General features: G+C 40.6%; 1 protein-coding gene across 1 annotated transcript; it reads left to right on the plus strand.

Annotated features, from left to right (window-relative positions):
• Positions 1-5,083: 5,083 nt before the first annotated feature.
• On the plus strand, positions 5,084-24,123 carry LOC104075670 (integrator complex subunit 9-like; the record flags this gene model as incomplete). Its single annotated transcript, XM_009576250.1, has 5 exons — positions 5,084-5,268; positions 7,722-7,782; positions 16,770-16,941; positions 22,295-22,419; positions 23,869-24,123. Coding segments are annotated over 5 exons (798 nt in total), but the record flags the coding sequence as incomplete, so codon positions are not given.
• Positions 24,124-27,570: the final 3,447 nt, after the last annotated feature.

A 27,570-nucleotide genomic window follows, 5' to 3' on the forward strand; every position in this document is an offset into this window, starting at 1 on the left:
TGAATATTGCCTGTTCTTTTATCAGAGATCTTCCCTTTATTTTAAACTGCTTTTTACAAATAAGACTAAAAAGCTTGTGATAGGAGGATTGTTACAAAGGTTATCAAAAGGGAATCCTCACTGTAAGCAACTGTTCTGGTCCCCATTGCACACCTGGGAGAAATTTGAGCTGTAGTATTTAGGTGGCTTACTCAAGGTTGCAGAAGGTGGCTGAGAACAGAACTGAAGTGCAAATTCTTAGTCTTACTTTTTACGTGTGAATACCCTTGGAGAAGAAAAAAACCACACCACTTTGGGTTTTTTCCCATTTTAAAGTCCTTGTGCATATTCACAGATGCTGGATATCTGTGTACTGTCTCACAGTACCAGTATGAGACTGCCATAGTAGTGGAAGGCAAATAATATAAGGGATGTGGTAGATTCCTCCATCACGCACTATCTCTAAATCAAAATCAGATATCCCTGTTTAGGACATGTTTCAGTTCAAACAGGAGTCATAGGTCATCTTGTGGGATGTACAAGGTAAAATTATGTGGGGTTTGGGTTTTGTTTATATGAAAAGACAAGTTACAGGGTCAGGATGATTCCTTGTAGTGTAAATACCTATTAATAGAATATGTTTCGGCATTTTATAAGAACGATATAGAGATATATATATCAAAGATCCTCTCTGCCAACATCCTGGCTCCAACAGAGGCCATGAGCAGATGCCTAGAGAAAAGTAGAAGAACAGGGTGAGATTATGTGATACTTTCCCTTCATAATCTCATAGCCTTCAAGTATTTTTATTTCTGGAATTTCCTAAATCAGACATGGCTTTTGTGTAGTTAGTCATGTTCAGTGGATTTCTTTTCCAGGAACGTGTTCATCTCCCCTTGAAGCTGTGTTAATTCTTAACACCTGTGACTTCCTTTCCTAAGTGATGCATGTGTTTATATGTGTGTGTGTATTACGGTCCGTGTTTTCATTGTTTTTAAGCATTGTTAATTTTATTACCCTATGAGCTGTCGCAGATAAGCTTTGATGACCTTGTTGTGCTAGATCCAGATGTGCTGCCCTTCTTTGTCCCTTCTGGAACTTTATGGGGGTTACTGTCCCCCTAACAGATGGTAGCATGATCTCATCCTATCATCTTACCTCAAACCACCAAGGAAGCAAGTCTGAGCTGAAATGTTAGACTTTGTACTGGAGAGGCCGAGGAGTGGTACGTGTTGCCCTGCTGCCAACTCTGCTGCAAATGTGCTCTAGTAAGCACCTTGGTGGTCACTTGTGTCTTGAACTGCAACAGCTATATGCTAAGTAAATGAGAGTGAGACCATTGTTAATTAAAATTTAATTAAAAATTAAACAAAGTCTTAGAGATGTAGCTTGGGCCAAAGCAAAATCCAAAAAATGAACGCATATAAATAAATGTGTTACATATGTAGATACAGGTGGGTGTTTATCTGCACAAGTTGTTCTGATTTACAGAAACAGAACTATTTTGAGGGCTTTGCAGAAGGTCTTCAAGCCAGCTTCTATCTTGAATGAGACAAACTCAGAGAAATTAGAAAATTATTAAAGACCAAAGGAAGATATATGCTTAAAATAATGCTATTTTAAGAATCTGGAATTTGAGTGGTATTTGCCAAAAATCAGCAACCTGAAGAAATTAAATAATTCTATGAATAATGCAGTGGTAGGGCTGTCTTTTACATGACACCAGCAGTATTTACACATCTACCCAACACCAGGAGAAGAAAATAATGAATCAATTTTCTTTCAAATGTGTAAAAAAGTCCAAAAAAGCAATAGGTTACTGGGAAAAGCAATAGAGTAGGCAAGCTGAGCACAATACTTTTCATATATTTTTCCCATTTCCAAAATGTTCAGGGGATTTCACAAGAAGCTCAGAATACCCTAGGTAAAAACTCTAAAGCAGACACTGGAAATTTACCAAAAATGTGTATCACGAGGTAACAGCATGTTTGTGAATAAGTGTTGTGAAGCACAGAAATGGAAGTGTGAAAATTTCACCTTGATCTCTGTTTTCATCCCAGCATGTAGAGTTGTAGACGCTGATTCCCATTATTACCAAGTCACATGCATGATTTCCTCTCCGCATTGTGTGTGCAGCACTGAAACCATACTTTGTCACGTCTCCAAGTTCCTCTCAGTTTAGCCCAAACCCCTTTTTTCTGTGCTCAGCACTGCAGCACCAGCACTCTGCAACTCAAGAAAAGCAATTGTATTTTTACTTTGCCTTGGGCATCATCAGCAAAATTGCCAGACTGTCTGTAGGGACAGTTTGTGATATTTTGTGTGCGTGTGCGGTCGTGCCTCTGTGTGTATGTGTGTGTGTTTATATAAAGCAGAAAAGAGCACAGTTTGCTTTTTAGGTGCCAACTTGACCTTGTGGTGGCAGCTGTTCGAAAAGCAAGTATCTCATTGTGAGTTGTAAATTGAACAACTTGTTATGGAGCTACTGAAGGAGACTAAATTTGAAATGCCAAGATTATTATACAACTTTTATCAAGAGAATGCATCCGTCAGTCACAGAGATAAATTGGGCTTAAACAGCTTTCAAATATACGTGTCCTCTTACTGACAACTATAGAAAGTTGCCGTAATGGTGCAGAGAGCCAGATTGGACCTGCTGCTTCCATGGAAAGCTATAGGCTTGTAAAGGTTTTCATCCCTGTTTTTCAGAAACTGGGAGGTAATTCTTATCTCTTTATGGAACCACTTAAGAGCACCCTCAAGAAGTAGTGCCCAGCTGTGCTGACTACAGCACATACAAATAAACTTGCACCGAGGAACTGGGTAATGTATTCTAAACCGAAAAGTTGTCACACAGAGCCTTGTCAGTGGTGGGATAGCCGTGTTGCTGTCCTTTCCTGTCCTGGGCAGTAGGAGTATTCACCAGGCCAGTTTCAAAGGTGCATCACTGTGCCGCCAGGAACATGAGATTCAAGGGGCCGGCAACTCTGGGTCCCTGGCCTAGTGGGTATGGCAGCTGGCTGGAAGAGTGCTCCTCTCCCTGGATTGTGATTTTATGTTGATTATTGGTAACCAGCTCTGTAGTTTTCCTGGGAATAGAAGCTCAGGTTGGCGTCTGCTCCAAGACCTTACCCTCTGTTATTTTCTCTGTGGCCCCAGGAATCTTGAACTTCTGATTGTTTTCAACAGAAAAGGCTTGAGGTTCCTATAGCAAACCAATGGCTGTGGGGAAGGGAGAGCTGTGAGTTCAAACTCTAAGGCTTAGGAATGAAACCCACAATTTTCGTGGCCTGGACAAATTCTTTAACCAGCCCATCATTAGCTGAAAGCTCTTCCTCCAGCCTCTTCAAAGGGAGGAGTGAGCCATTCATCTTAACCAGGTGAAGCTAGCTGGTACCTGAGTGAAAGAAGAAGGAACCCATTTCATGAAGACACACACCTTGGTCTTTTAGCCAGTATCTTCGTTCAGAGCAGAGACATTGCTGCAGACATACCCCTTTCCTTAGCATTTTCCACTGATCGCTAATGCGTCCTGCACGCTGTATCCCCTGTCTCTGGCCAAATCCTGCTTCTTTGGATATAGGTACTTATCTTTCCTCTTTGCAGAATTTTTGGGTCCATAATGAAGCAATGCAAATTCTGGTCCTGGAGCCAGAGGCTTAACTTTCAGCCCCCAGATGGCTTTGAAAATATCGTTCTTAATCTCCTCATTCCTCTTTTCACATCCTGTTTACAGATGGGATAGTTTAGACTTACAGTGTAAGAGGGATAATATAACACATTGCTGGGATGTTTTGTAATCTCTCAGGTTCTAGACAAATGTAAAGTATTGCTATTCATATTCACAAATATTTTGATGGTATAGTTTGTATGTGACCTGGAGAAAACCTAGGCAATAAATCCACTACACTGCAGTTATCTTATAACTCTTACATAGGTGTCTTTGACCACCAGTTGTTGTTGAGAGCAGCATGTAATAGGCACTGACTGCTAAAAGGAGTTAAGCACCTAAGTGCATGTGAAAAATCCTACTACAGAGTCTGTGCGTTTCCCTAGACTCCGTAAAACCTTTAAACATTCAGCCATAAAAATCTTCCTTGAGCATGTAGGTGGGGCAGAAAGACCCTTAATGTGCTAAATCCCTACGCCATCAAAGCTTGTCAATAAATTGAAGTCAAGGAAGTGATTATGGTGGGATGTAATACATGCGTTTTCAGGCTCTTTCACAGCTTTTCGTGTAATGCCTTGATGCATAATGTTACTGCTGCTGCACTGCAATTAACATCAGTAGATGGTTTTACCCCACGACCACAGATGAAATCCTGAGGCAATTGCTGAGTGAGCTGGACAAAGTATTTCCACTTTCCCATAAGGCACAGGATTTTTGTAATTCATTCTGCCAAAAGAACAAAATGTTTGCTCAGTACTTGCTTTTGCTGTTTTACTCAGATCTGTCTCAATTACAGAGTAAGCCTATTTTTCTTTTTTCTTTTCCTCATTTTTCTCTAGTGCCATGCTGTCTGCAATTCATAGAGGTTTTGAATTGTCCATGTTATATTGAAAGGACAGAAATATTTAGAATGTTTAAGAAGGAGAAACACTCCCCCACCCCCTTCTAGCTTCAAGGGCTGTTTGAAATAACCACATCTTCAGCCATTCATCCAGAGCACTGAAAACTAAGTACAGAACAGTTTACCACGTGTAGTGCTTTCAGCTGAGACCTGTGAACTCTTGTCCTTCCCCTCTGGTGGACAGCTAATAGATGGAGCAGGGTTTATTTTGATGGCAAGGTGTTTTGTGTCACTTATTTATCCTCATGTGCCGGTGCAAGACCGCCCTCTCGTGTCAGGAGTTTTGCATGTGCTCAGTCTGTTATGTGCCCCCCAGCTAATGGAGTATAATCATTTGCTCCACTAAACCTGGAGAAGGCAGTAAATAAATGTATTTGATGATCAGAAGTGTTCCTCCCAATTCATATGCATAATGTGTTCTGCTAATTCATGCGATAGCTTCGTTCTATACCTTATGTAATATTTGGATTAAAGGCATTCTATTAAAAAGTTTAAATATGAACCCTGTTAATTGATTTTTACTTTCTCTCTCCTTAGCTATGACTGTCCGGAATGGAGGAAATGTGCTGGTTCCCTGTTACCCCTCTGGAGTAATATACGATCTGCTGGAGTGCCTGTATCAGTATATTGACTCTGCTGGACTCTCCAATGTCCCTTTCTATTTCATCTCACCTGTTGCCAACAGCTCCCTTGAGTTCTCCCAGATCTTTGCTGAATGGTAGGTGTTAAAGGGCTGTTTCATCAGCCTCAATTCACACACTCAGCTACGGTAAATAGATATATGCAGGTTATCTCTACTTGACATATTCTAATATATATTTGATTAGAATTGTGAACACATTTCTTGAGTCACAAGGGTGTACATGCGTGTGTAAGTGGATGTTCTATAATTAGGGAAGCATCGTTTCCTACAGAACATACGAACTCCAATAATCTGTCCTTTTTGATACTTGCACTTACGCTTAAATGATGTACCTGACTTGAGTGAATTTTAGCTGTGCCTGTTTGCATGTCTTATCCAGTGCCCCCAAAACTATACCATGGTTTCCCTGAATAAGCAAAATAGATTTTTCATGCTTAATTTTCCTGAGCCAGCAGTGGTTTTTTGTGGCAAAAAAAGGCCAACGGTATCCTGGGCTGCATTAGGCAGAGCACTGCCAGCAGGTCAGGGAAGGTGATCCTTCTCTGCTCAGCACTGGTGAGGCTACATGGAGAATGCTGTGTCTCGTTCTGGGCTCCCCAGTACAAGAAGGATATGGGCTTACTGGAGCAAGGCCAGCACAGGGCTACAAAGATGATCTTTCAGATGAGGAGAGGCTGAGAGAGCTGGGACTCTTCAGCCTGGAGAACAGAAGGCTTGAGGGGATCTTACCAATGTGTATACCTGATGGGAAGAAATGAGAATGAGGGAACCAGACTCTTCTCAGTAGGGCCTACTAACAGAGCAAGAGGCACAAATTAAAACACAGGAAATTTCGTCCGAACAAAAGAAACACACTTTTTTACTGTGAGGGTGGCCAAACACTGGAACAGGTTGTGCAGAAAGGTTGTGGAATCTCTATGGAGACACCGAAACCCAACTGGATGCAGTCCTGGGTGACCTGCTCTAGCTGACAGTGCCTGAGCAGGGGGTTGGACTAGATGATCCCAGGAGGTCCCTTCCAGCCTCAACTATTCTGTGATTCTGAGCCATGGAAAGGAGAACCCAACCACTTGTAACTGGTCCTAAATTCTTAAAAATGGAGAGGTGTTCTAGATTATTAAATAGAGTAAGTTAGCTTTTCCTTCCTTTCTTCCAGACTTTTTAAGTCTGGAGTTCAGGAAAGAAAAGAGAGGTCCTGGAAATCTTAGGGGAATTGATCCCTCGGGAGAATTGTAAAGAGGAATGAAATCTGGTGAATTTTATCACATTACTTTCAGCAAAAGTAGGAAAATCAAGCTTTGGTGTCCTGGCCAAGCTTCGGCATACTCACCAGGGTATGTTGACTCATATAGTTTATAGTTAAACAATTGTTTGGTTTGTACTTACATTGTGTTTTCATTTCAGTAGCAGCTGAAGTGCTGGCTGCATAGTTCTTGTTGTAATAATCCTTTGGGTTAGATATTGCTATCAAAGTAGCAGGGAAGTTGGGTCATTTTGTCTGCTGTATCTAGCTGGCACAACTCAGACACCCAAGTGTTCAGACACCATGGTTTTGAATTCTACTTCGCTGTAGTGGTTTATATTCAAAAGTCAAAACCAACATTAGCTAATTTCCAAACACTTATGTGTAAGGTAAATGTTTTACTTAGGTAGAAATGGAGGCAGAGGTTGAACATCTGTAAAATAGAGGTTTGGGATCAGAACTGGGGTTGAAATTCAGGGATTCCAGCCTTCCAATTCTACTGTTCAGTCAGTAAAAGAAATGTCCTGCTCTTAGTATCTCCTAGACTTTATCAAATTTAGTTTGACCCAGGCTTATTTCTTTATTATAAAGTAAAGAAAGTATGAAACGAGTAGTGTTTCCCAGAAAAGGCCACCAGGACAGTGTCACTACAGATAATTGTAACGTCACATAGGCCTCTGACAAATATCTTTTTTTAACTTCTGTAATAGGATGAGTCAGGAGTCTGGCTAGAGCTAATTGACAACTTTCAATATTTATGTTTTAAAAATAAATAATTAATGTAAAATAGCAGGTAACAGTGAGCATTATGCCATGGTGAGAGGCAGTTTACCAACATTGTAGCTGCAATAATAAAATGCATGGGGGAATTAGATTATAACAAACAAAAGGACCAAGTCACTGCTGAGAAGTGGGATGAGGTAATTGGAATTTTTCTGTTGACAGGTGATTTGGCTTTGCAAAAACTGCTGAGGTCTGGACTATGAAATGATGTGGATGTTGAGTTACAAATTTGTCTTCACCAGCAAAGGAGTTCTGTTACATAGTGTGTACAAAATTACTGCAGCTGTCTTGCACCTTCTCTGAGTGATCTTGCTATGACTGAGTTGTCTTTTCCTGTAGGTGTTGGTCCGCTAAGCAGAAAGACTGGAAGTAACAAAACAAATCGGTGATTTTGCACCTGATGCCACAGATTCTCCAGAAAAAGTTTAACAGTAGATGGCAGCAGATACTGCAGGATGTTCCACAGCTCTCTAACCCAGCTTATTTTCCTTTTCTTTTAAAGGTTGTGTCATAACAAACAAACAAAGGTGTATCTTCCAGAACCTCCTTTTCCCCATGCTGAGGTAAGTAAACCATCTTGTGTTTGCTAAGACCACCGAGTGAGTGGGTTTCTGGAACACAGTCCTGTGTGGCTGTTGTTTTTCTGATGAACGCTTCTACAGCTATTTAATAGTTTTGTGTCATTATTCATGCAAGGTTTTTTTTTTTTCCTTTGCTTTCTGTGATTAATTTGGGAGCTTGGAGGGGGAATGGATGATGGTGTTCCCTCAGCTCAAAAATTATCATGATGTTTATTTCAGCATATAACTTAACATATGCTCGCCTGTTTTACTTCTTCCCCCGCAGAAGGCTGTCTGGCATACACATGGTTGAATGTTTGCTCTTATCAGACTGGAATAACCACGAATATTCCCTTTGTCCAAGCAGTTTATTTCAAAGTCTGTAAAACTAAGAGCTTGTTACCAGAGACAGCTTAGTCATCCCAGCTCCCACCTCCCTAGCTGAAATAGGCACCATGTTGTCTGCTGCAGGAGAAATGGTATCTTGAAAGAGAGGTTTGATATTAAAAAGTTAAAGCTTGCAGCACTGAGTGCAGTCATTGGCAATTTTAAATGAAATTACTTGAGTAGCATCTTAGTGAAACAAAGAGGAATAAGGTTCCTATCTTTGGAGGGGATCTCCCTGCAACGTATGTTGAGGGGATCTTCCCTGCAACAAAATAATAATTTGAGGGGAAGTTTTAGCCAACCAGACATTAAATAAATGCGGTGTAACACATGCCTTCAGAGTTATCTCACATATCAAGAAAGGAAATCTCTTACTTTCTCTACTGGGATCAGGTAGATTTCCCACTGAAGTAAATGAGAGGCGGGCTGGGAAAGGAAGAAATGGGACCGAGAAATAATTTTGGCTAAATCCTACTCCTATGAGACAGTGAGCCATTTGGGGCACGCAGTCTTAGAAAACTGGCTCTTTTAGTTCCTGTGGTCAAAACTGTTTGATGAGATGTGCAGAGCAGCCATTGCAGGTTTAAGAGTCCAGAGATTAAATGCTTTTTCAGGCATTGGTTTTTTTTTTTCCTCCGAGATATCTCATCCAGGGACTTATTCTGGAAATTGCCACTGCCCATCATATCTATCATCTGTAGGTGCTTCAAAGGCATTGTTGGAAGTAGGATCTGACCAGAAGCCCTCACTCTTGCCAGATGCTTGAATGCATTTCAAGCAGGATGCACACTGAATTATGTATAATCTGTTACCAAGAATAATGCAGACTGCAGGGCAAGCCACCTATTCACCACTTTTTTTGTAAACAAAAAATTCATTCACACCGATAAATCAGTTCCAAAGCCTGATCTCTAAGTACATGACTCTGTAGCCATGCTGCTGGCTATGCTTTCTAATTTCCCCTGCATCTCTGCTTTCTGGGGTGTCCTTGTTGATCCACGGTGTCATTGGTTTCACATTGACAGCCTATATTCTACCAAAGACATCGCTTTGAAATTTTAGTTCACGATATGCACTGGAACTGGCAGGTTTAAGTGAAAGCCTTTCCAAAAATGAGAAGCCAAACATGCAGCTGTCAAAGACTGGATTAATTAACCCATCTTATGTGATGGGTCTTTATGTTTATAGAGTGGTAAGTGAGTCCTGTAATTTTTAGGACATTTTATATTCTCCAGAGGCCTGTGGATAATGAGATTTTGCCAAATTATTGTTTAGCTGTTGAGACATTCCTCTGTGCTTCATGTGTAGATCAAGGTAATTATCTGGGAAAGGACTCACAGCAGTGGATAACAGATCAGTTTCCTTATGACAAAATCCAGTACACAGAGGGAGTAACGTGCCTGTCACAGGTACAAGGTTTGGTTGACAAGGCCAAGTCATACAGGTTATGACCCACAAAGCTAGGGACATTTTATCATGACATGCACAAACAGCTTTATCTAGACCCATGGGTGGTCATTGGTAGGAAGCCATTCTTAGACTTCTTATATTTTTGCCTAAGGGTTGTCTTAAATGTGCTAAATGACACAATATACTGTGTATGCACATCCTTGTGGCTCCCAAACTATGAAATGGCTGTAGCCTTTAGGCATTTCAGCACTGAGCTGCCATCTGAAGTAAGTACTGCACATTTCACAGTAAGTCGTCTAACACCACTAAGATTGTGTGTTTGGGTGTTCACTTGCAGCTGTTGTATAAACACTGGGAAGTGGAGTAAACACTGGGAAGTGGAGTAACCTGGCACTACCCCCACTCCATGATGGACTAAATAGGTCTCTTCATTGCTAATTCCTGGTACATATTGGCTGTTCTGCAAAACCGGTTTGTATGGTGGGAGGCAGCGGCCCTAGGCATATAGCAACACTCTTTAAGCAAAACCAAAACAAAGTAAGTAATACCCAGGCAAAGAAAGACTGAGGCTGCTATTTCATTTAGTGCTTTTCCTAAGGTCATAAATGGCGGAAGTTTAGACGTGCTTGAGAACACCAAATCAGATTGCTCCTTTCTGTTCTGTAAGATGCATGGTTTGGTGTAGTTTGGTTTTAAACAATCAAAGCACATTGAGATTTATATAGATGACTCACATGCTCACCAACACAATGCCAAGATGTCCATGTCAGGTGCCCAGTGCTCAGCACGTGCCTTTGATTTCTTGTTGCTGTCCTCTGAGGGACAGGTACTGTCATCCTTTTGCTCCAGTAATTCTCAGCTGCATTAGGCTGCATTCCAGTTTTAGTGGTACCTACAGCTGGTTATGGTTTAATGCTGTCATACTGTTTCTAAGGCATGGAAGAGGAGCGGGGATTCTTTTTCTTCTATGAAATGTGGAGTTGGAACTAACAGTGTAAACAGAAGGGGAGCAAAATCTTGCAGCTGACACTGTATATGTAACTCATATGATGTGAAACATCTATATAGCCTCTTTTCAGTACAACCTTTAACCAATGTATTGTTTATTCCCTGGTAGAAACCCTGTTATACCTGTGCAAAGAGTATCCACAGCCGGTTCAGCTACTGTGATGTTTTGGTGTAATTTTACCAGGCAAAATGGTCTTATTACAGACCTGGCCTGAATAACCTGTCCATGGCCATACCATCAGTCTAGGAGGGACAAGGACTTGGACTTGAGGCTTCCAGTTACTAAGTTAGAGCCTTAGTCAGCAGCCAGCTTTTTTGTCTTAGATAAACACTCTCTTTCTAAATCTGTGACTCCACAACCTCACAATCAGGAGCTCTGTTTACTAGCGCTTAAGGGAATTTTTAATGAGCATCAGAAAGAGACGTTGAATGATCATTTCTATTGGATAGGTTGTTAGTGGAGAATTGCCTTACTTTTTTCAAAGTAATGGTAGGCTCGTGCAGTGTAAACTATACGGAAATTGCCCATCATGAAAAGATGTGCTTAGCTGCTCAATTATTGGAAGAAAATAGGGAATTACTCAGACGTGCCTCTTAGTTATTAGCAAGCATTAATAACATGCCTGGCATGATACCTCAGAAAGGGACAGGCCAGGAAGTAAGCTTCTAATTATCTACGGAACAAGTCCAGCCCAGCATGCTGTCTGGTCCTGAAATTCGATGTTCCTGTAAGCTGTATAAACAGCAATATTTAAAAACAAACAAGGCAAAAAACTCCCCCAAATTGTTGATGTAGACTCTTGCAGCAATGAGTTCCAGTGGTGCCTGATATATAGCACAAAAGAGCATTTACTTCCTTTATCGGTTATGATTGTACTTTGCATTTCACTTAACTGTGCCTTTATTATTGTTACAAGAGGATAAAGAAAAGTACTTTCATCTTCTCTACAATTATTATTTTTATTTCGTCTTAGTCTTCTCTCTATACTAAGTTGTTTGAAGCTTTTTCATTTTCTTTGCAATGAAATTTTCCAGGTTTATGATTTATGTTACCTGTTTTGAACTCATTCCTTGTTCTGCTGTGCTGAATAAAACCAGACACACTGTTCAACTCTGCAGAGAACCCAAAACACTTCTACGCCCTCCTTTTTACTTCCGCTTTAATGTAGTAGTAGGTGTTCATCATATCTCCTCCCGCACAATCCCTGCGTACAATTTATAGTGCTTTGGGGTGGCAATTTGTTTCTTAACATCCAGTCCGAGTGAACAGGGAATATACTTCCCCTCTGTTATGAGCGAGGAATGTGGGCTAAAGTGCTTCAGGCTTGTAGGGATGGATTTGGACATCAGTTCCTACTAAAGTTAATATGAATGGAGTGTCCAGATTCTTGCTTTTGAAGTCTTATCTGCAGCCTTTCAGCGGTGCACAAGCTAAAAGAGCTTCTTTTTGAAGGCATTTCTCTGTGGTCGCTGGGGTAAGAGTTGCTGTGACTCTGTTGGAGGGAGTTAGGATCTGGAGCCAGACTGCTGTGTATTCCAGCCAGCGATTTCTCAGGAGGGAAACTGGGGAAGTGGAGTGGAGAAACAGTCAGTTAGGGAAGGGATGGATTGCTCTGTGGATGGCTCTCCCCTACACTTAAACAAAAGTGGTGATTCAGTTTTTCACCAGCACTTACTGTGATGGGGAAGAGAGGAGAAGCAGCTCAAACTGACGTAACGTTGGAAGCTTCTGCAAAGTTAAAAACTGGACTTTGCAAGTGTTTGTGAATACAGCAGGCTGGCCCAGGGAGGTGGTGGCTTTCACTTCCCAGGCACTGTATCAGTTATATTCTAGGATCAACTGTCTAAATAGGCTTAGATTTAAGCTCCACAATGCCTAGCTGAAATGCTGTGGAGCATAAATCAGTAATTTGTTTTGTTTAGAAATGTTATTCTGATATCCCAGAACCAACTTGTGGTGTTTTACCTAATTCCTTGTGCGCATGGGAATGTCCCATCCTAACACAGCCACAGCTGAGGAATTAGCCATGTCCCCAGTCTTTTCAACAGGAACCATGAATTGTACACTCTGCACCATCCCTTTTGTAGAGGTAGAGGCTTTATAAATGACAGTTGAATTTTTCTAGCAAGGCAAAATGAGAAGCTTTCTCTCCTTTTCCTTTCTGCTCGATCTTTACAGAGACGATTTCAGGCTGTAAGATAAGTGAATCCAGACTTCTCTAAATGTCCGCAACAGAAAAATTTGAGAGGTAATTTATATTGATCAGTATTTGCTAGTGGAGGAAGAATTTGGATTTCCTGTCCTCTTATTAAAGATTCTGTTAGCAACATCTAAGAGAAATGGCTAGGAAAAGCCTCTTTTTCTGACTGAAAATAGTCAGGGTGGGAGTAATATTGATTCTGTGGTCTTAAATACTAGCATTTGTCTTCTTCATCTTTGCTTCCCTCCTCCATATACCAGTTCCTGCATAACACATTCAAAGCAATAAATACCTGGAACCAGGTGATTGTATAGTATTATGGTTTGTCTTATAGTATTATATAGAATTAGGCCCCCTGTTAGTGTTGGTCTTACAAAGGGAGTGAGGGAGGTGAAGTGATAAATGAATCACTCATTCACTGATAAGAGCCACATCTGTTCAAAATTCTGGATACAGAACACACACACACACAAACACATACAGAGTAAATAGCAGTGTATTTTGGCTCACTTCAATAAAAGGCACACAAAGGCTCTGGAGATTTATCCTGTTTATAGCAGCAGTTGCTGACCCTGTAAATCAAGTCTACCGCTTTAAAGGGAAGATAACCATTTGGGATTTAAAAAAACCACAGTTCTCCTCAGTCTCGGTTCAGTACTTTACCATCCTCTATCTCTTAAGCTTTCAGTCAATAATGGTTCTTTCTGTAGAAAGATGCTCTGAATGTTGCTTCTGGTTTCCAGAAATCAGTCCTGTTTTGAAAATATTGGTTGGCTAAATGCCAGGCATTGGTTTTGGCCCAGGCTTGGTACAGGTTGGAGATGTAATGACTGTTGTGCTTATACAACCCATCTCATCTGTAGATATAAAAGACCTGTACAAATCATTACAAATTTAGTCCCCTTAATGATTTGTGAAATTTTCTTGGACCTGTTTTGCAAGTTCAGCTCCATATATTTTTGATTGGGTAATTAGAAAACACTTTGCTCTAGACACTAAAATCTACCAGCTGCTTTATCACTGGAGTGAGTAGAATGCCTCTAAACTTGTTTTGGTAGCCTTTCACCCCTGCTATGTCCAGCTGTGAGAATCAAAGATTGTGAGCTAAGATATGGAGCTTCAGTAGACTTATCAGAAAAGATCTTCCAAGATAAAAAGAAAAGATGAAACAAAAAATCACCCATCCTCAGGACATGGTGCTGAGGATTCAATATGTGTCCCTCTTCCCTCCTGAGTTAGCACTCCAGTTAGAAGCAGTGCACCCCAGTGTTACGCTATATGTTTTGTTGCTGGAAATAAAAAAAAATAATTAAAAAGAATGACACACACAAAACCCAAGGTCCTGAAAACTGGATTAGAGATCCTGTGTCTCTCTACAAAGTAACAGGAAGGGATTTGAAGCTTCCATAAGGCTGTGAAGAGAATACAGCTTTTATGTTTATAAACAATGAACATTTGTATAGGTATAGCAGTGAAATAGGCTGTGGAGAATGCTTTTGCACATAGAGTGCTGCTCTCTCATCTTAGCAAAGATTTGAATGCTACTGTATACAAATATATAGAATCCTAAGGAACCTGTGAAAAAGGATACTGGAAGAACAGTTTGTGATTTTCAGAAGTGTGTTACATAAATGCTAGCTGTAGAAATGTCTTTCACTTAGCTATCTGCTGGTCCCTGGCAAAGTTTTGCCCTGGAATGTCACATATCCCATTTAATATTTGAAGTAGAAATTGTCCCCTTCCTCCAGTTTACCCAATTGAAACTGCTTTTGCAACTTCAGTTTGAGGCTTTTGGCTTCCCTCAAATAAAAACAGGGAGAAGCTTCACGGGGCCATTTCCTACCCATTCTTTTAAATGACAGTGTTTTATGGGATCAAATTTGTTTTGCCCATTGTCTGCTAAACTGCAGTTTTTATTACTGAGCTAAGTTTAGATTCTAAATATTGCACTCCAGATGTGTTAATCAGAAATCTTTACCAGTCTTAATTGCAGAAATGTTTTCAAGATTCAGTGCATATTAACTGCCAGAGCAATTATTGGATGTTTTTTCCAAATTTCCCTCTTGAAGATTAAATAGGAATTTGATATTACTAGTAAGCTGCAGAAAGCGTAGTCCCCTAGCTGCTTCCTCCCTGATCCAAGCATCCACATGGAAATAACGGGCTGTGTCCACCTACAGTTTCCATCTTACATCAAACCCCGATCCCATTCCATTCCATCCATCCAGGTATTGCACAGCAGTTTTAAATAGGATGTGTGGGAAGTCAGATGCAAAATCACAGCAAAATATTTGCTGTTGGGAACATGAAGGAGACCAAACTCAAGGAAGCAAAGGAGAAAGACAAATATTGGCACCTATGTGCAGCCAACTTTCTATTATTGAAAGGGTATTGAGGGAAAGTTTGTACGTTGCCTGTTCTAGCACCGAAGCATATCTTTAGGTGGTGACAACTAGAAGTTGAGTAGGGTTGATAACTTTTGTTCAGTGATGCTAAATTCAATTAAGAACCTAATTGTGTAATAACCTTAAGTTCTGCAGTGCTTTGTTATGCGTAAGTTGTTAAGAGGCTTAAAGACGCATCAAAATTCTCAGCTTTCTGTTCATTTCCATGTAGGCACACTATCTTGAGTTAGATCTATCATGGTAAAAAGTAACAAATAAAAGAGAATCTGGAAAGATTAATTACAGCTTTGAGAGACCAGAAGAGTTGCTTATCGTAATGTTCTTTATTAGTTCCTCTTTTGAAAATCAAATGTTACAATGAAGAGGAACGTCCTGAGTGGCAGTGTTTTCTGCTAGAAAGGCATGATGCATACATCATGTTATGACACGTAGTGAAGAACATGCTGTTTGCTAATTAGTGGTATCGTCTGGGGTTCCACAGCACAACAGCTGCAGAAACGTGTTGCTGAACCCTGCATATGTGAATTCGATATTTTGAGCAATGTTGCAACGCCTGGCAGCAGACAGCAATGTATGGAGAGATCTTTGATGAACAGTCCCACCTCCTTAAAAAACTGGCTGACAAAGGAAGTACGATTCCCCTCTTTCTTATTTCCGTGTATGTTCTTAGTTGTTCAGTGTGTGATTTCGTTGTGTTAAATTGCATACTTTTTGAGAAAACTGTATTTACAGTTATTTTCAGGCTGGGGATGGAAGCATGTACCTGCCAAGAAAATACTTGCAAAATATTGCATGGAAGTGCTTAGTAGACTAATCTATTAAATTGCTTTTTAAGTTGAACTTTGCTTTACAGATTAGAAGACAGTGGCAGGAGAAATAAAGCAAAATTCTTCTTCAGAAAGTGCCTTGATAATAAACTTCCCCACCTTAGGAAAGAAATCTGTTCCACATGCATAGTTGATTACACTCTTGTTTGCCAGCTCTAGTGGCAAGTAGTTCTTATTGCTCTTAGTTCATTGTTATTACTGGTTTCAGCGATAGTTAAGGAAGGGCAGGTCAGTCTGTTCTTTCATAAGTTTTTTCAGAGGACTCGACTTTGTGCAAACCCATTATACCAATGAAACTCATAGCAACATACTGCTGAAGGCAAAATTGCCTGGTATTACTGTGATGCAAGAAAACCAGGTTAAACATCAGTGCCCAGAGCTCTTTGTAGACATGGCAAATAGGAAAAAATAGCTTATTTTGAATTGGCAGCTGAGCACTCTGCTCACTCCAGGAAACTCTAAGCAGGGAGTGTTTGTGGAGTTTCCTCTCAGTTACCATACTGCTGGTACCAAAGAAATGAGAGCAAGGACTTTGAGGCACCTGGCCCCATACTCCGACTTCCTTTTCATAACATTTAGGACAGTCATGACTAAATTTGTTGGAAAATCTAGGGGATATGCAAGAAGGGACTCTGTGATGAGTTAGAAATAAACTGTAGAATATTTGTAATCTCAGGTAAATAAACATACTGAATTACAGAGCACAGAGGCATGAAAAGTTTGTTATGTCTGGATTTTTGTTCTTGTTTCAGCTCATTCAGACAAACAAATTGAAACATTATCCCAGCATCCATGGAGACTTCAGCAATGACTTCAAGCAGCCATGTGTTGTGTTTACTGGACATCCTTCTCTTAGATTTGGGGATGTGGTTCATTTCATGGAGTTATGGGGAAAATCTAGCTTGAACACTGTTATATTCACAGGTAAGTAAAATGCAGTTATCATTATCAAATTAACAATAGGTTGTGCGCTTTGGTTAAGTGTGACCACATCCTAGGGGCTTTACTCATTTGTTCTGGGGCAGAAGTTTCTGACTTCAGAAGGAGCTCGTCTAAATTAAGACCCCAGGATTGACTGTAGGGACAAATGTAGGGACAATTAAATTGTGCCATTTAATTCATTTTAGCCCTGCAGAGCCAACCCTTGCCATGCAGAGTCCCTTCCTGCCATTTCTAAGCAAAATCTTTGTTATGCACAGCAGTAAAATGCCTACAGGAAATTAATTTTTGGATTAAAAGCAGCTGGCTGCAAGTTAAACCCAGGCAAGACCTAATTGATGCTGGTCAGAAAGGAGAAACACTTCTTCTCCATATTCCATTGGAATCACAAACCTTTCCTCATCCTTTCTCCTGCCCTTTCATCAAAACCTCAGGCAACCAGACAGTCTGTTTCTAAAGATGTTTCTGTCATCTCTGCTATTTCAGAAGCGTGCACCCCATACTGACCTGGCAGTAGTGATCTATGCCGTTTTCGCCTTTTGGCTGAGCCTTTTTTTTCAGACGCTTTTTGGCTGACAGACACATTTGTATCTAAAGTTGAAGGTACAGCTCTAGCTAATACCCTGGGGAGCTGTTTCCTTTCTCAATGACTCAGGCTGCCAGGGGCACAACAGGTCTTTTAAGTTCCTCCACTTCTCTCAGTCTGCTTCTAGTGCTGACCCTGCTTTTAATGGATTTAATGAATCAAGCCCTATCTACCTCAGAATGAGCTATGGTCTGAGATCCACAGGGCAGCTGCATCCTGGGACCATGCCAATCATTAACAGCAAGACAAAGTATTTAAGAGAGAACATGAAGCTTTTGTGAAATCTAGCAAAGGGGCTATCTTCCAGAGTTTGATCTCCTTTAAAAATACTTGAAGGCCTTCTCTCAAACTGATGTTCTGTCCAAGTGCCTCCTGTTTATACCCGATGTGTCATCCAAACAGAACCCTATAGTGGGCACTCCTCAGATCTGAGAAGGGAAATAATCCTTTAGGCCATTGCTACTGATTTTATGTATAATTAGCTCTGGTATAACTGGGACATGTGTTATATATAACTTAGATAAAAAAGGTGTGGATTTTGGACTAGGACAAAGTAATTAGAAACGGGGAGGAAAACACAGAGTAACTGATCAAACCTACTCCCACAGCAAGGGCATGATGAAGTCCCACTGTTAAGCTTATTTTCCTCCTCTTTTTAGTGAATAGGGCTGCTGGAAAGCACAGAAACTCCTAAAGGAAACAGGCTTTATAAAGGGGTTATTTCTTTCTTTCTTTGTTTTTTTGACTATAGACTTGAGGATAGCGATGGGCAAGTCCCTTTGATTCTTTCACAATATTGGTACCAAAAAGTGTCACAGTACCATGATACTGTTAAAGCAATTTGGAAAGATTTAAAGAACTGTGTAATTAGCCCTATTGCAAGGGGAGGGAAGATACAAGGGGGTTCCTACACTTAAATCTAGACTGTTTATGCTGGGAAGTGGTTCATGGTACCACAGTACTAACGTCATAGCTGTTACAGTACCCATCTCTCCTGCCCATTGAAGTAGTTTCAGGAGATATGCCCTAATTACAGTAATTGGTAAAATTGCAGTAGAGATATGCATTACCTTGGAAATAGTGAATTCTACTCCAGTTGGGACTTCAATTAAAACCAGAGTATGTACACCCTCTGGGTTGTGCAGAGGAAATCAGTGGCATTAATCATGTTCTGAATGTGCTACCCCCGATGGGCAAGGGTGTCAGAAACTGGCCTTTAATGGCAAGAACTCTTATTCTGTGCCTTCTTGTAGGGAGAGGTAATTGACCTTTTGGTATTAAAATGTAATCCTTCTGTGAAGTGAGGCAGTAGAGCAGACTTCTATTAGAATGTGGCCCTGGCAAGTTGTTAAGGCATCTGAATGGCCATCATAACAACCTGTGGATGCAGCAGGTCATGATCTTTGAGATTCATTCTGAGTTTATACTTCAAATGAAACTCCAGTTGAGATCTGCTTTGGTTATGGTGACCTTGGAGTGCACAATGATTCCAGGTACTTGTGGTGGTTTGTTTCCTAAATTTATCTATCCGTGGCTTTTGGACTGCAGTTTCTGTCTCTGTAGGCATATCCACTCGGCAGGATGTTCCTACTTCCTTATGACTATCTCAGCTGGAACAAAGACATCTATGTCTACAGAAATTCCTAGCAGATTAGATTTTTCTGTTCTTAGTAACTCCAGTGGAAATCTGAAGCACCTCCATTGATGCCCAGGATTTTTATTATTTAATTACCTTGCTTCTCCTGTTTTAAGATAAAATCTCCTGTAGTTATGAAAGAAATTCAGTCCATTGAAGCAGTATGTGATAGCAGATGATGTTCTAGCTTTTTCTGTGAAAGACTCCTAGATTCTAGTAATTAGGACCTTTAAACTACAGGCCATGCAGTATTGTTAATGATGACACTGCTTGTTCAGTCCACAGGAGCTAGGTAGTCTCCTCCTTTCCAATTTGTAATGTAAAAAACAACTACGAGAGAATATAGGCTAACACAGCAGCTGCAGCCAATAGACCAGACACCAGCTGTAGTGCTGCTCTGCTTGCTTGTGTCATCTGCAAATGCTACCGCTGAAGCAGTATTGAATAGATTATTGATTAAAAATATTGAATACCGCTAAGCCACAAAGAAATTGTAGAAGAAAACATGGTAGAAAGAAGTCTGCGTCTTGCTCTCTCTCCAATAACAACGTTTTAAAAACTAACTCCCTAGGAGATCTTAAAAACAACTCATGCATGCCACATTAGTGCTGTATAGTGGAAGACTTTATAACTCATTGTCACACAGTAGTAAATCAGATGTCTTGGGGGAAAAGCTAAAGACCTGTAATTCTGTCAGAAAAAGTCAATATATGTCCTCGACAGGCACTGTCTTCCATCAGACAGGTGACTTCTGTTTTCTTGGTAGTTTCAGAACAGCTATTCCTGTTCCTGAACATGAGTTCACTGTGAGACTAGCTCAAGTTATGTTTTTCACATGTTCTAAATCTTCGAAGTCCTGTGTTAGAATTCCTTCATTAGAATTTCTCACTTTTCCAAGGCTACTTACATTCTTATTAGCTGTTCAGAGAGACTATAGACTGGATGCCGTTTTGGATTCTTAGATAAAAAATCCACATCTGTAGATTATCTGAGCCTACTGATTCAAAAATACTTAGTCTGAATAGGTGCTGCCTCATGGCATTGTCAGATACAAGCAGTCAAATCTCTGTGTCATCCGCAACACCAGATGGGATGGAAAAGATCTCTTCTGATAACTTTTTAAACTTGCTATTTGCAATTTCATTGTACATCTCTAGCAAAGGACCTGTGCCTGACTTAAGTTTTCTGGCTTTTCCCAATGAGTTTTAAAATGCCTTCTAATTTAACCCTAGTTGACCACTGATCATTCTTCAACTAGCTACCTTCTCAGTATTCTCATTTTTAAACTTCTGTTCATTGCTATTAAACTTAACTACCATTAACTCCCATTTTTTACATCGATATTTTTAGGCTTTGTTTCATTGCCACTAACACATCTGCTTTTAACTAGCATGGCTTTTTGCCCAGTATAATTTTTATTTCATGTTTGTAGATTCATGGCTTTTTGGGCATCTAGTAAGATGTTCTTGTACAATTATCATTTTTTGTTAATATTTCTCACTTTGATCTTCCCAGGCAGTTATTCTGACAATTGCTTTAAACATGGGAAAATTATCCCTTTGGCAGTTCCAAATGTATGTATCATTGGCTGATGCTATATTCTGTTCTCACAGGGTAAATATAACCACATCATGATCACTGGTACTTAGCCAGCAGCAGATTTTTAGGCTAGCAATTAACTTGTCTTTATCAATAGAATGAGGCCCAATATTGAACGTCAGATGCCATGCTGGGTGCTGAACTTCCTGTGGTAAAGTTTTAAGGACATTTTTTCTTGCTGTCTGCATGAGAAATCCAGCCAGTGCTCTCCTCAGAGTGATGTAAGAACATAGAAGATGGCTGTCTAAATCTAGACTGAAGTCTCTGTATTTAAGTTTCCTTTAAGTTCATCCTTTTACACAGCCTAAGCAGACACCAGAGAAACACCTCATACTGTTTTCTAGCAAGGCTTGGTGGTTTGCAACTGCACTTCACGCTGCAGGTTGTCCTTTGAGGCCCTGTGGTTCAGAATAGTGTAGCAGATAAGTCTTTCATGCATCCCCTACTCTTTTTCTCATTCTGTAGTTACCAAACTAATACCAGTTTTTCTTCTCTAGCATTCCCTTTATGCGATCTATCCCACAATTATCAGGTAGATAGTGATGGCATTTTCCACATCGTTAGTTGGTGGCCCCCAGAATCAAGTGGCTACCTATCACTGTGTCATCTATGAGACCTACGTTTTTCATTCACCAAAAAAATTGTATTTTTCTGTAGTATTCTCAATGTTGTCTACTCTCTGTGTGAGTAAAAGCCCATTCAGTGCATGACTTTTCCCTGGCAAACCTGTAATCTGATTTTTAGGAGTCAATAATAAGAGTACAAAGGGAAGTTGAGACTTGCTAGGTCTAATAAAGATACCAACTAATAAAGGTATCACAGCCCGTCTGTCCTTCTGGATAGCCCCTACCGCAAGCAACCTTCAGTTCATACTGGCCTGAACTAGAACTGCTCTGCTGGCATAACTATAAAAAGCCCAATTGCCTGTCCCTTCAACAGGAGGGCTCCCTACAGGTCCTCTTGGGTTATATTAAAATTTGGACCCTTGTTTTTCCACCAGTCTAAACCTGGCACTTAGATTAAAAAAAAAAAATATATATACACACTGTAAGGAAAAAGAGGAGTTGGGAGGTAATGTGTCTACAGCAGAGGACATTGGTACACTTTTATCAAGACATGATCTTTATGCTGCGTTTTTGTCATAGTGAAAAACAAGCTGTCATTTGGGTTACTTTATGATACAAAAAATGCATCTTGCCTTCTTTTGCAGGATCTGATTAAAAATAAGAGATGATGTTTTTGTCTTGATTAAATTTGTTATAAAAATCATGCAATAATGTGTTCAAATGAAATAGTATTGCTCTGTTGCTTGATTAAGGTAAGACTAATTGTGGGCATAATTTTCATCAAATTAACTGAAAATAACGGGTGGGGGAAGGAAGAAGGGAAGAGAAATCTATAACAGAATTAACATTGCTGAACAACAGCTTGTCTAGACTAGAATGTAGAATCAGAGAGGAATTGGGCCATCTTTGTTCTTAATAGGCATTCAGTGTTTTCAACATTTCTCTTTTCAGAACCCGATTTCTCTTATCTAGATGCCCTGGCTCCTTATCAACCTTTGGCGATGAAATGTGTTTACTGTCCCATTGACACAAGACTGAATTTTATTCAGGTGTCTAAATTACTCAAAGAAGTCCAGGTAATGAACTTTCTGTTGCATTTTCTTATGTTTCTTCACACACCTGAAATAGATAGGTCAGTTGTGAACAACTCTTACATAAAACAATAGCAAAATCAAGACAACACCCAGATCCTTTTTTCCATGAGAGAGCGCACAGCATTGAGCTCTGCTTCATCATCCTGCTCCAAAATGAATATGGCATGACTGCCGATCTCTGGACAGAGTGGCTGGAAGATCCCTAAAAAGTTAGAGCGCAGAGCAAATGGTGTATGCTTTCCTCTTTTTTAGGTATATATAGTCATAATAACTTTTTCCCTTATTCTTTTTCTTCTTTGTATGAATGGCTGTGTCTAATATAGTCTTAATGTAAAGGATACCAAGTCCTGAGTATCCTCAGCGCCCTCAGCTTTAACCATCTCCTCTGCTCTTTATCCTGCAGTTGATACTTGCTTTGGTCCTGGCCCTGCTGTTCTGGAGTTTAACTCTCGTGTTTCTTCCAAATCCACTGCTTTCCTTACTCCATTTGCAAAATCCAGACGACTTCTGTCTAGGAAGAAGGCCAGAGCATTCATGTAGTCTCTGCTTTCCCCCCTTGACTCTTTTTGGCTTTAGTGGCCTCTCCTTGTCTATCCAATTTGTTTCTACTGAATTTGCTTTCTGACTCATGACATAATTAAAATAATACCCAGTTTTTTTCCTGGCTGAGCTTTTCCCTTTGTTCTATCTTCAACTTGTTGAACACAAAAATACATATTCTTCCAAACCTCTTAACAATGTCTGGATCATTTTATCTCATTGTTCTGTGACCTGGCTTGTCACCACACAACTGATACCAATTGTCACTGCCTGTTTTTCAGACAAGCATCTTGTTCCATGTTACTGCTGAAGTATAATGCTGTTTCCAAGACAGTTTGCAGAAACACTGTCTTGTCTTTTGGCTTCCTTAAATCCTGCAGTGATCCTTGTGGCAACCAGCCTGTTTATGCTTTGTTAATATATTGCTGACAGGTCATGAAAACTCAGAATTGCTTATTGTGCTAATGTTTTTGCAGCCTTGCATATTGATACATCTGCCTCACTCCATGCCATTTTGTGATGGTCTCCACCACTACTGTCATTTGCTTCCAATTTAGATGACAAGGATTTGGAAGAAAAAGCTATTGAATATTCTTCTTTTTTCTCTCCTTATGGCAGCTAACATGACTGCTGATATTGAAGTGGCGATTAAAGACACAGACTTAGGCCTTGTTACTCTGTATACAAAGCAAAGACTGCCTGCTCCTTGAACAGTTTGTTCCAATACTGACTGGATCTTCTGGATTGCATCTTTTGCATGTTGTTTTCATACAAATAAATTAGCTTGCTAATAACAATCTGCAAATCTCCTTACGGCAATGATTACTATTGTAGGGCAGTGCACAGAATCAACCAAACATTTTTGTAAGTCACCACACTCTTCTCTTCCAGCCTCTCCACGTAGTTTGCCCGGAGCAGTACACTCAGCCACCACCCACCCAGTCTCATCGCACAGATCTGATGATAGACTGCCAGCCTCCGCCAATGTCTTACCGCAGAGCAGAGGTGCTGACTCTTCCATACAAGCGGCGCTATGAGAAGATTGAAATCATGCCAGAAGTGAGTAACAAAAGTGGGGAAAAAGATGGTGGCTTCTTGCTCATACAGCCAAATTCAAGCTACTGCTTCAGTAGCCCCTTTGACTAAAGATATCTTGTGGCTGTGATTTACTGTTGACTATGATCATGTAAAGCACTTTCTATCAAAAGGAGGCCTAAGAAAGAAGCATTTCTGAGACAGAATTTCACTGTGTAAACTAATGGGAATTGAAAAAAACATTGTGGGCAAGCAAAAAATATGTTCAGGTTAATTGTCCTTTGCAAGGATATATCGCATCTCAAAATACAGAACAAAGGGCAATCTCTGCTAGCCACCTGTGAGGCAAGCCAATCATCTCCAGTTTAAATATGAGTAAGTTGAGGCACTGCAGTTTGAACTAGTGGCCCAGGGCCAGGGAAAGGATCCAAAGAATCTGGGAGTTAGTAGCTAGGAGTTGACTTTCTCCTTCCCCAGCTTTACCTGCCCTGAGAGGAGCAGTATTCAGTCATATGTTAAAGGCATAGTAGTGAAATGGCTCATTTGTATTACAACAATTTCAATAAATGGTTAATTCCTACAGACTGCTGAAGTCCAACAGGTTAATGGGTTGCTTGTAGCCATCTATAATGTGGACTACTTATGCCCGCAACATCTATTAATAATTTATTAACCCCATAAATCAAATATAAATGTACCCATAATACAAAGGGTGACCCATACTCTAACAGACATGATCTTAAAATATTTTTTTGACAATGCAATCAGCACAAATGTGTCCTTGGATCAAAGGTGACAGTGGCTTTTTACAAGCAGGCGTTACTGCCCTTTGGAAACTGTTGAATATGTGAGTCCACTTTTCATCAGAGTAGACGGAGGAAGTGCCCTTAGTTAAGCCAAACATGAAGTACAGAACTGGTACCCATGTAACAAAATCCTTCAGCCAGTCTGCAACACCCATTCCTACCATTTAGCGTGTGTCTACTTTGTGCATCACTTCTGGTAGGAGCCTGCCCAGCCCACTGGTTAGAGGACTGCCAGAGACAAGGAGGGATTTTTTAATGAGAAAATATATTGGATGCAACTCCATCATGGCATGTATATTTAATTGTTTTGGAAATTTGCATATTTATTGGAGCCTATTAAACCTAAGTCTAGTAAAACATGGCTTCCATTCACCAGCATGACCAAAACAAATCTTAACATTCTGAGTGCAGAGAGCCAGTACATGGCTTACCTGTTATTTAGATTCCACTGAAGCTTTGGGTTTTCCCCTAAATGGTGAGGGTGTAAGTGAGCGTTTGTACGTGAGCCTATCCCTTGTGTCAGCCCCATGAGGAGGGTGGATACCAGCCTTCCCTGCAAACAGAATGCAAATTGGCACAGATGCTACAAATGAATATTCACCAACTCTCATACATTTTGAAGTTCCTGTCAATGGGGAGGGTTGTCTAAAAGCTAGGCTGGTCCATGGGAGTCGCAGGATCAGTTTCTTGCTCTGTCGCAGTCTTCCTGTATGATCAGCACAAGTCTAAAACACAAAACGCAGCTCACATTGGAAAGGACCCCGAGGACTGCAGAGTTCCCTGGCAGAGCTTATTAGTCTGAAGGCAAGTGCCATGCTTGTGGGGCTAGACCGCATCAGAAAACAAGTCAGTGTTTCTCTTGTTAGCTTGACTGTTGGCAGCAAGATCCCTTACACTTGAGGCTCAAGAGGCCATGTGGATTCAGTTTCATTGGCAGCCACTAATGTGAAAATGCTCTCCATTTCTCAAACCCAGACCTCCAGTGGTTTTTAGGTGCTGTCTGTCACTGAAGCGAATGGATTCTTCCTATACCTCTAGGTAAAAACAGTGCACAGAAATAAGAGCACTTCCCAAAACTGCTGGGATGTTGGAGGGAGGATGCACTGTAGACAATGTGGTATTCACCAACCTGGCTATGGGTATCAAAGAAGCACATAGAAAATGAGAGCTGGTTTCTATTGCATTCACTTTAACTTGGAGAGTTTGAGCAGAAAGCTGCACAGACAGGAATATTGACAGAAATGACCCTTTTTTTTCCTCTAACAAATAACATCAAATTATATTCACACAGGAGTCCTAATTTCAAAGCTATCTGTGCTCAGGGAGTAGAAGCATCTCACGTGATTTTCCATGTCCAGGTATTCTCCCTGGTTCCAAAGCTGCCCTTACCAACTTGTTGCAAAAAGCTACTTGATATGTAATGACACTCCTGAAAAGACTGTTTTAATGTGATACAAAAATTAGGTAGACCAGGTAACCTCTGAGACTTTCAGGAAAGCTGTTGTCCTTCCCTATTGGTGTCAGGCAGGTAGTGTTTGCTTGCCTCAGGGGGTTGTTTGAGAGTTAGACCCGTTAGTGGTTGTGTGCTTGCCTCCGAGAGCAAGGCTGTGATTTAGTGCTGTTAATAGGATGCCATTCCCCAGCACTGAGGTACACAAATCGTCCTCAAAAAGAGATGTTGCTCATTCTTTTTAAGGGAACTTGCTAGAAGAACAGCAATGCCAATTTTGTAGTGATCACAGACTGTCTCCCCAGGACAATCTCTATTTCAGCATGTCTTCATCATATCACCATGTAAGGCTAGTTTTTGCTTCCAGCTTGACCTGCAGAGTGGGGATAAGGCATGGGAGGGATGGTACGTTGCCTCCCACCCTCTCTGACTTTGGTCTTTGAGTCTTAGCAGCATAGCTGATAATTGCTGAGAAGTGTAGCTATGTAATCTCTGCTACTCTGTGTAACCACTCACAACAATCAATCCCAAAGGATCATTATTTGGTTTTCAAATAAATGGGAGAAGGAGGAAAAGACTGCCTTTTTCTGGGGCCTGTATTTCCTTTGATGCTAACCCCCTAAATAAGCATGATGTTATCTCCTTATCTCCCTAATAATTTTTATGTGCCATCTGCATGGCTTGCCTCATTCCCCCTCGCAGCAGAAGAGCCCTATCTGTCTGTTCAGTTGTGCAGAGGGATCATTAGGGTGTTAGTTTTGCGAGGCTGATGCGAATGGCCTGTTGGTTTCAGGCAGGGTTTATACAGTAGTGGCAAAAAATGGCTGTAACTTCCCCTTCTACTAGGTGGGTTGTGCAAGACAGGATTGCAAATATGATAGATGAGGCTCCCTGGTGGAGAGTTTTGTAAGTCACTTACTCTCCCTGGAGGAGAGTATTTACTGCTTAATGTCCCCTTTTCAGTAGTTTCATCCAGGAAGACTCTTTAATGGTGCCTAAATATATAGGAATTTCTATACTGCAAGGAAAGGGCATTTGTTTCATGTAGGCTACCACCAGCTCTGGGGTTCTGCGAAGGCTCAAGTGGCAGTTGGAAGGGGTATTTTATAGCTCCTAGCAAACCTTGCAAAGGCTTGTTATTTGTCAAAACCATGTTAGCCAGAAATAGAATGATGAAATCCACCCTGGGAAAAAAAGTCATTGCTAGATCTGCTCCAGGGCTAGGACTTGGGTCTAAAGTACAGCTAAAAGTCTCATAAAAGAATGTCTGCTTCAATGAATCATAGAATCATAGAATCATAG

The sequence above is a fragment of the Fulmarus glacialis genome, unplaced genomic scaffold (assembly GCF_000690835.1).
Source record: "Fulmarus glacialis isolate BGI_N327 unplaced genomic scaffold, ASM69083v1 scaffold24274, whole genome shotgun sequence".
Lineage (NCBI taxonomy): Eukaryota > Metazoa > Chordata > Aves > Procellariiformes > Procellariidae > Fulmarus > Fulmarus glacialis.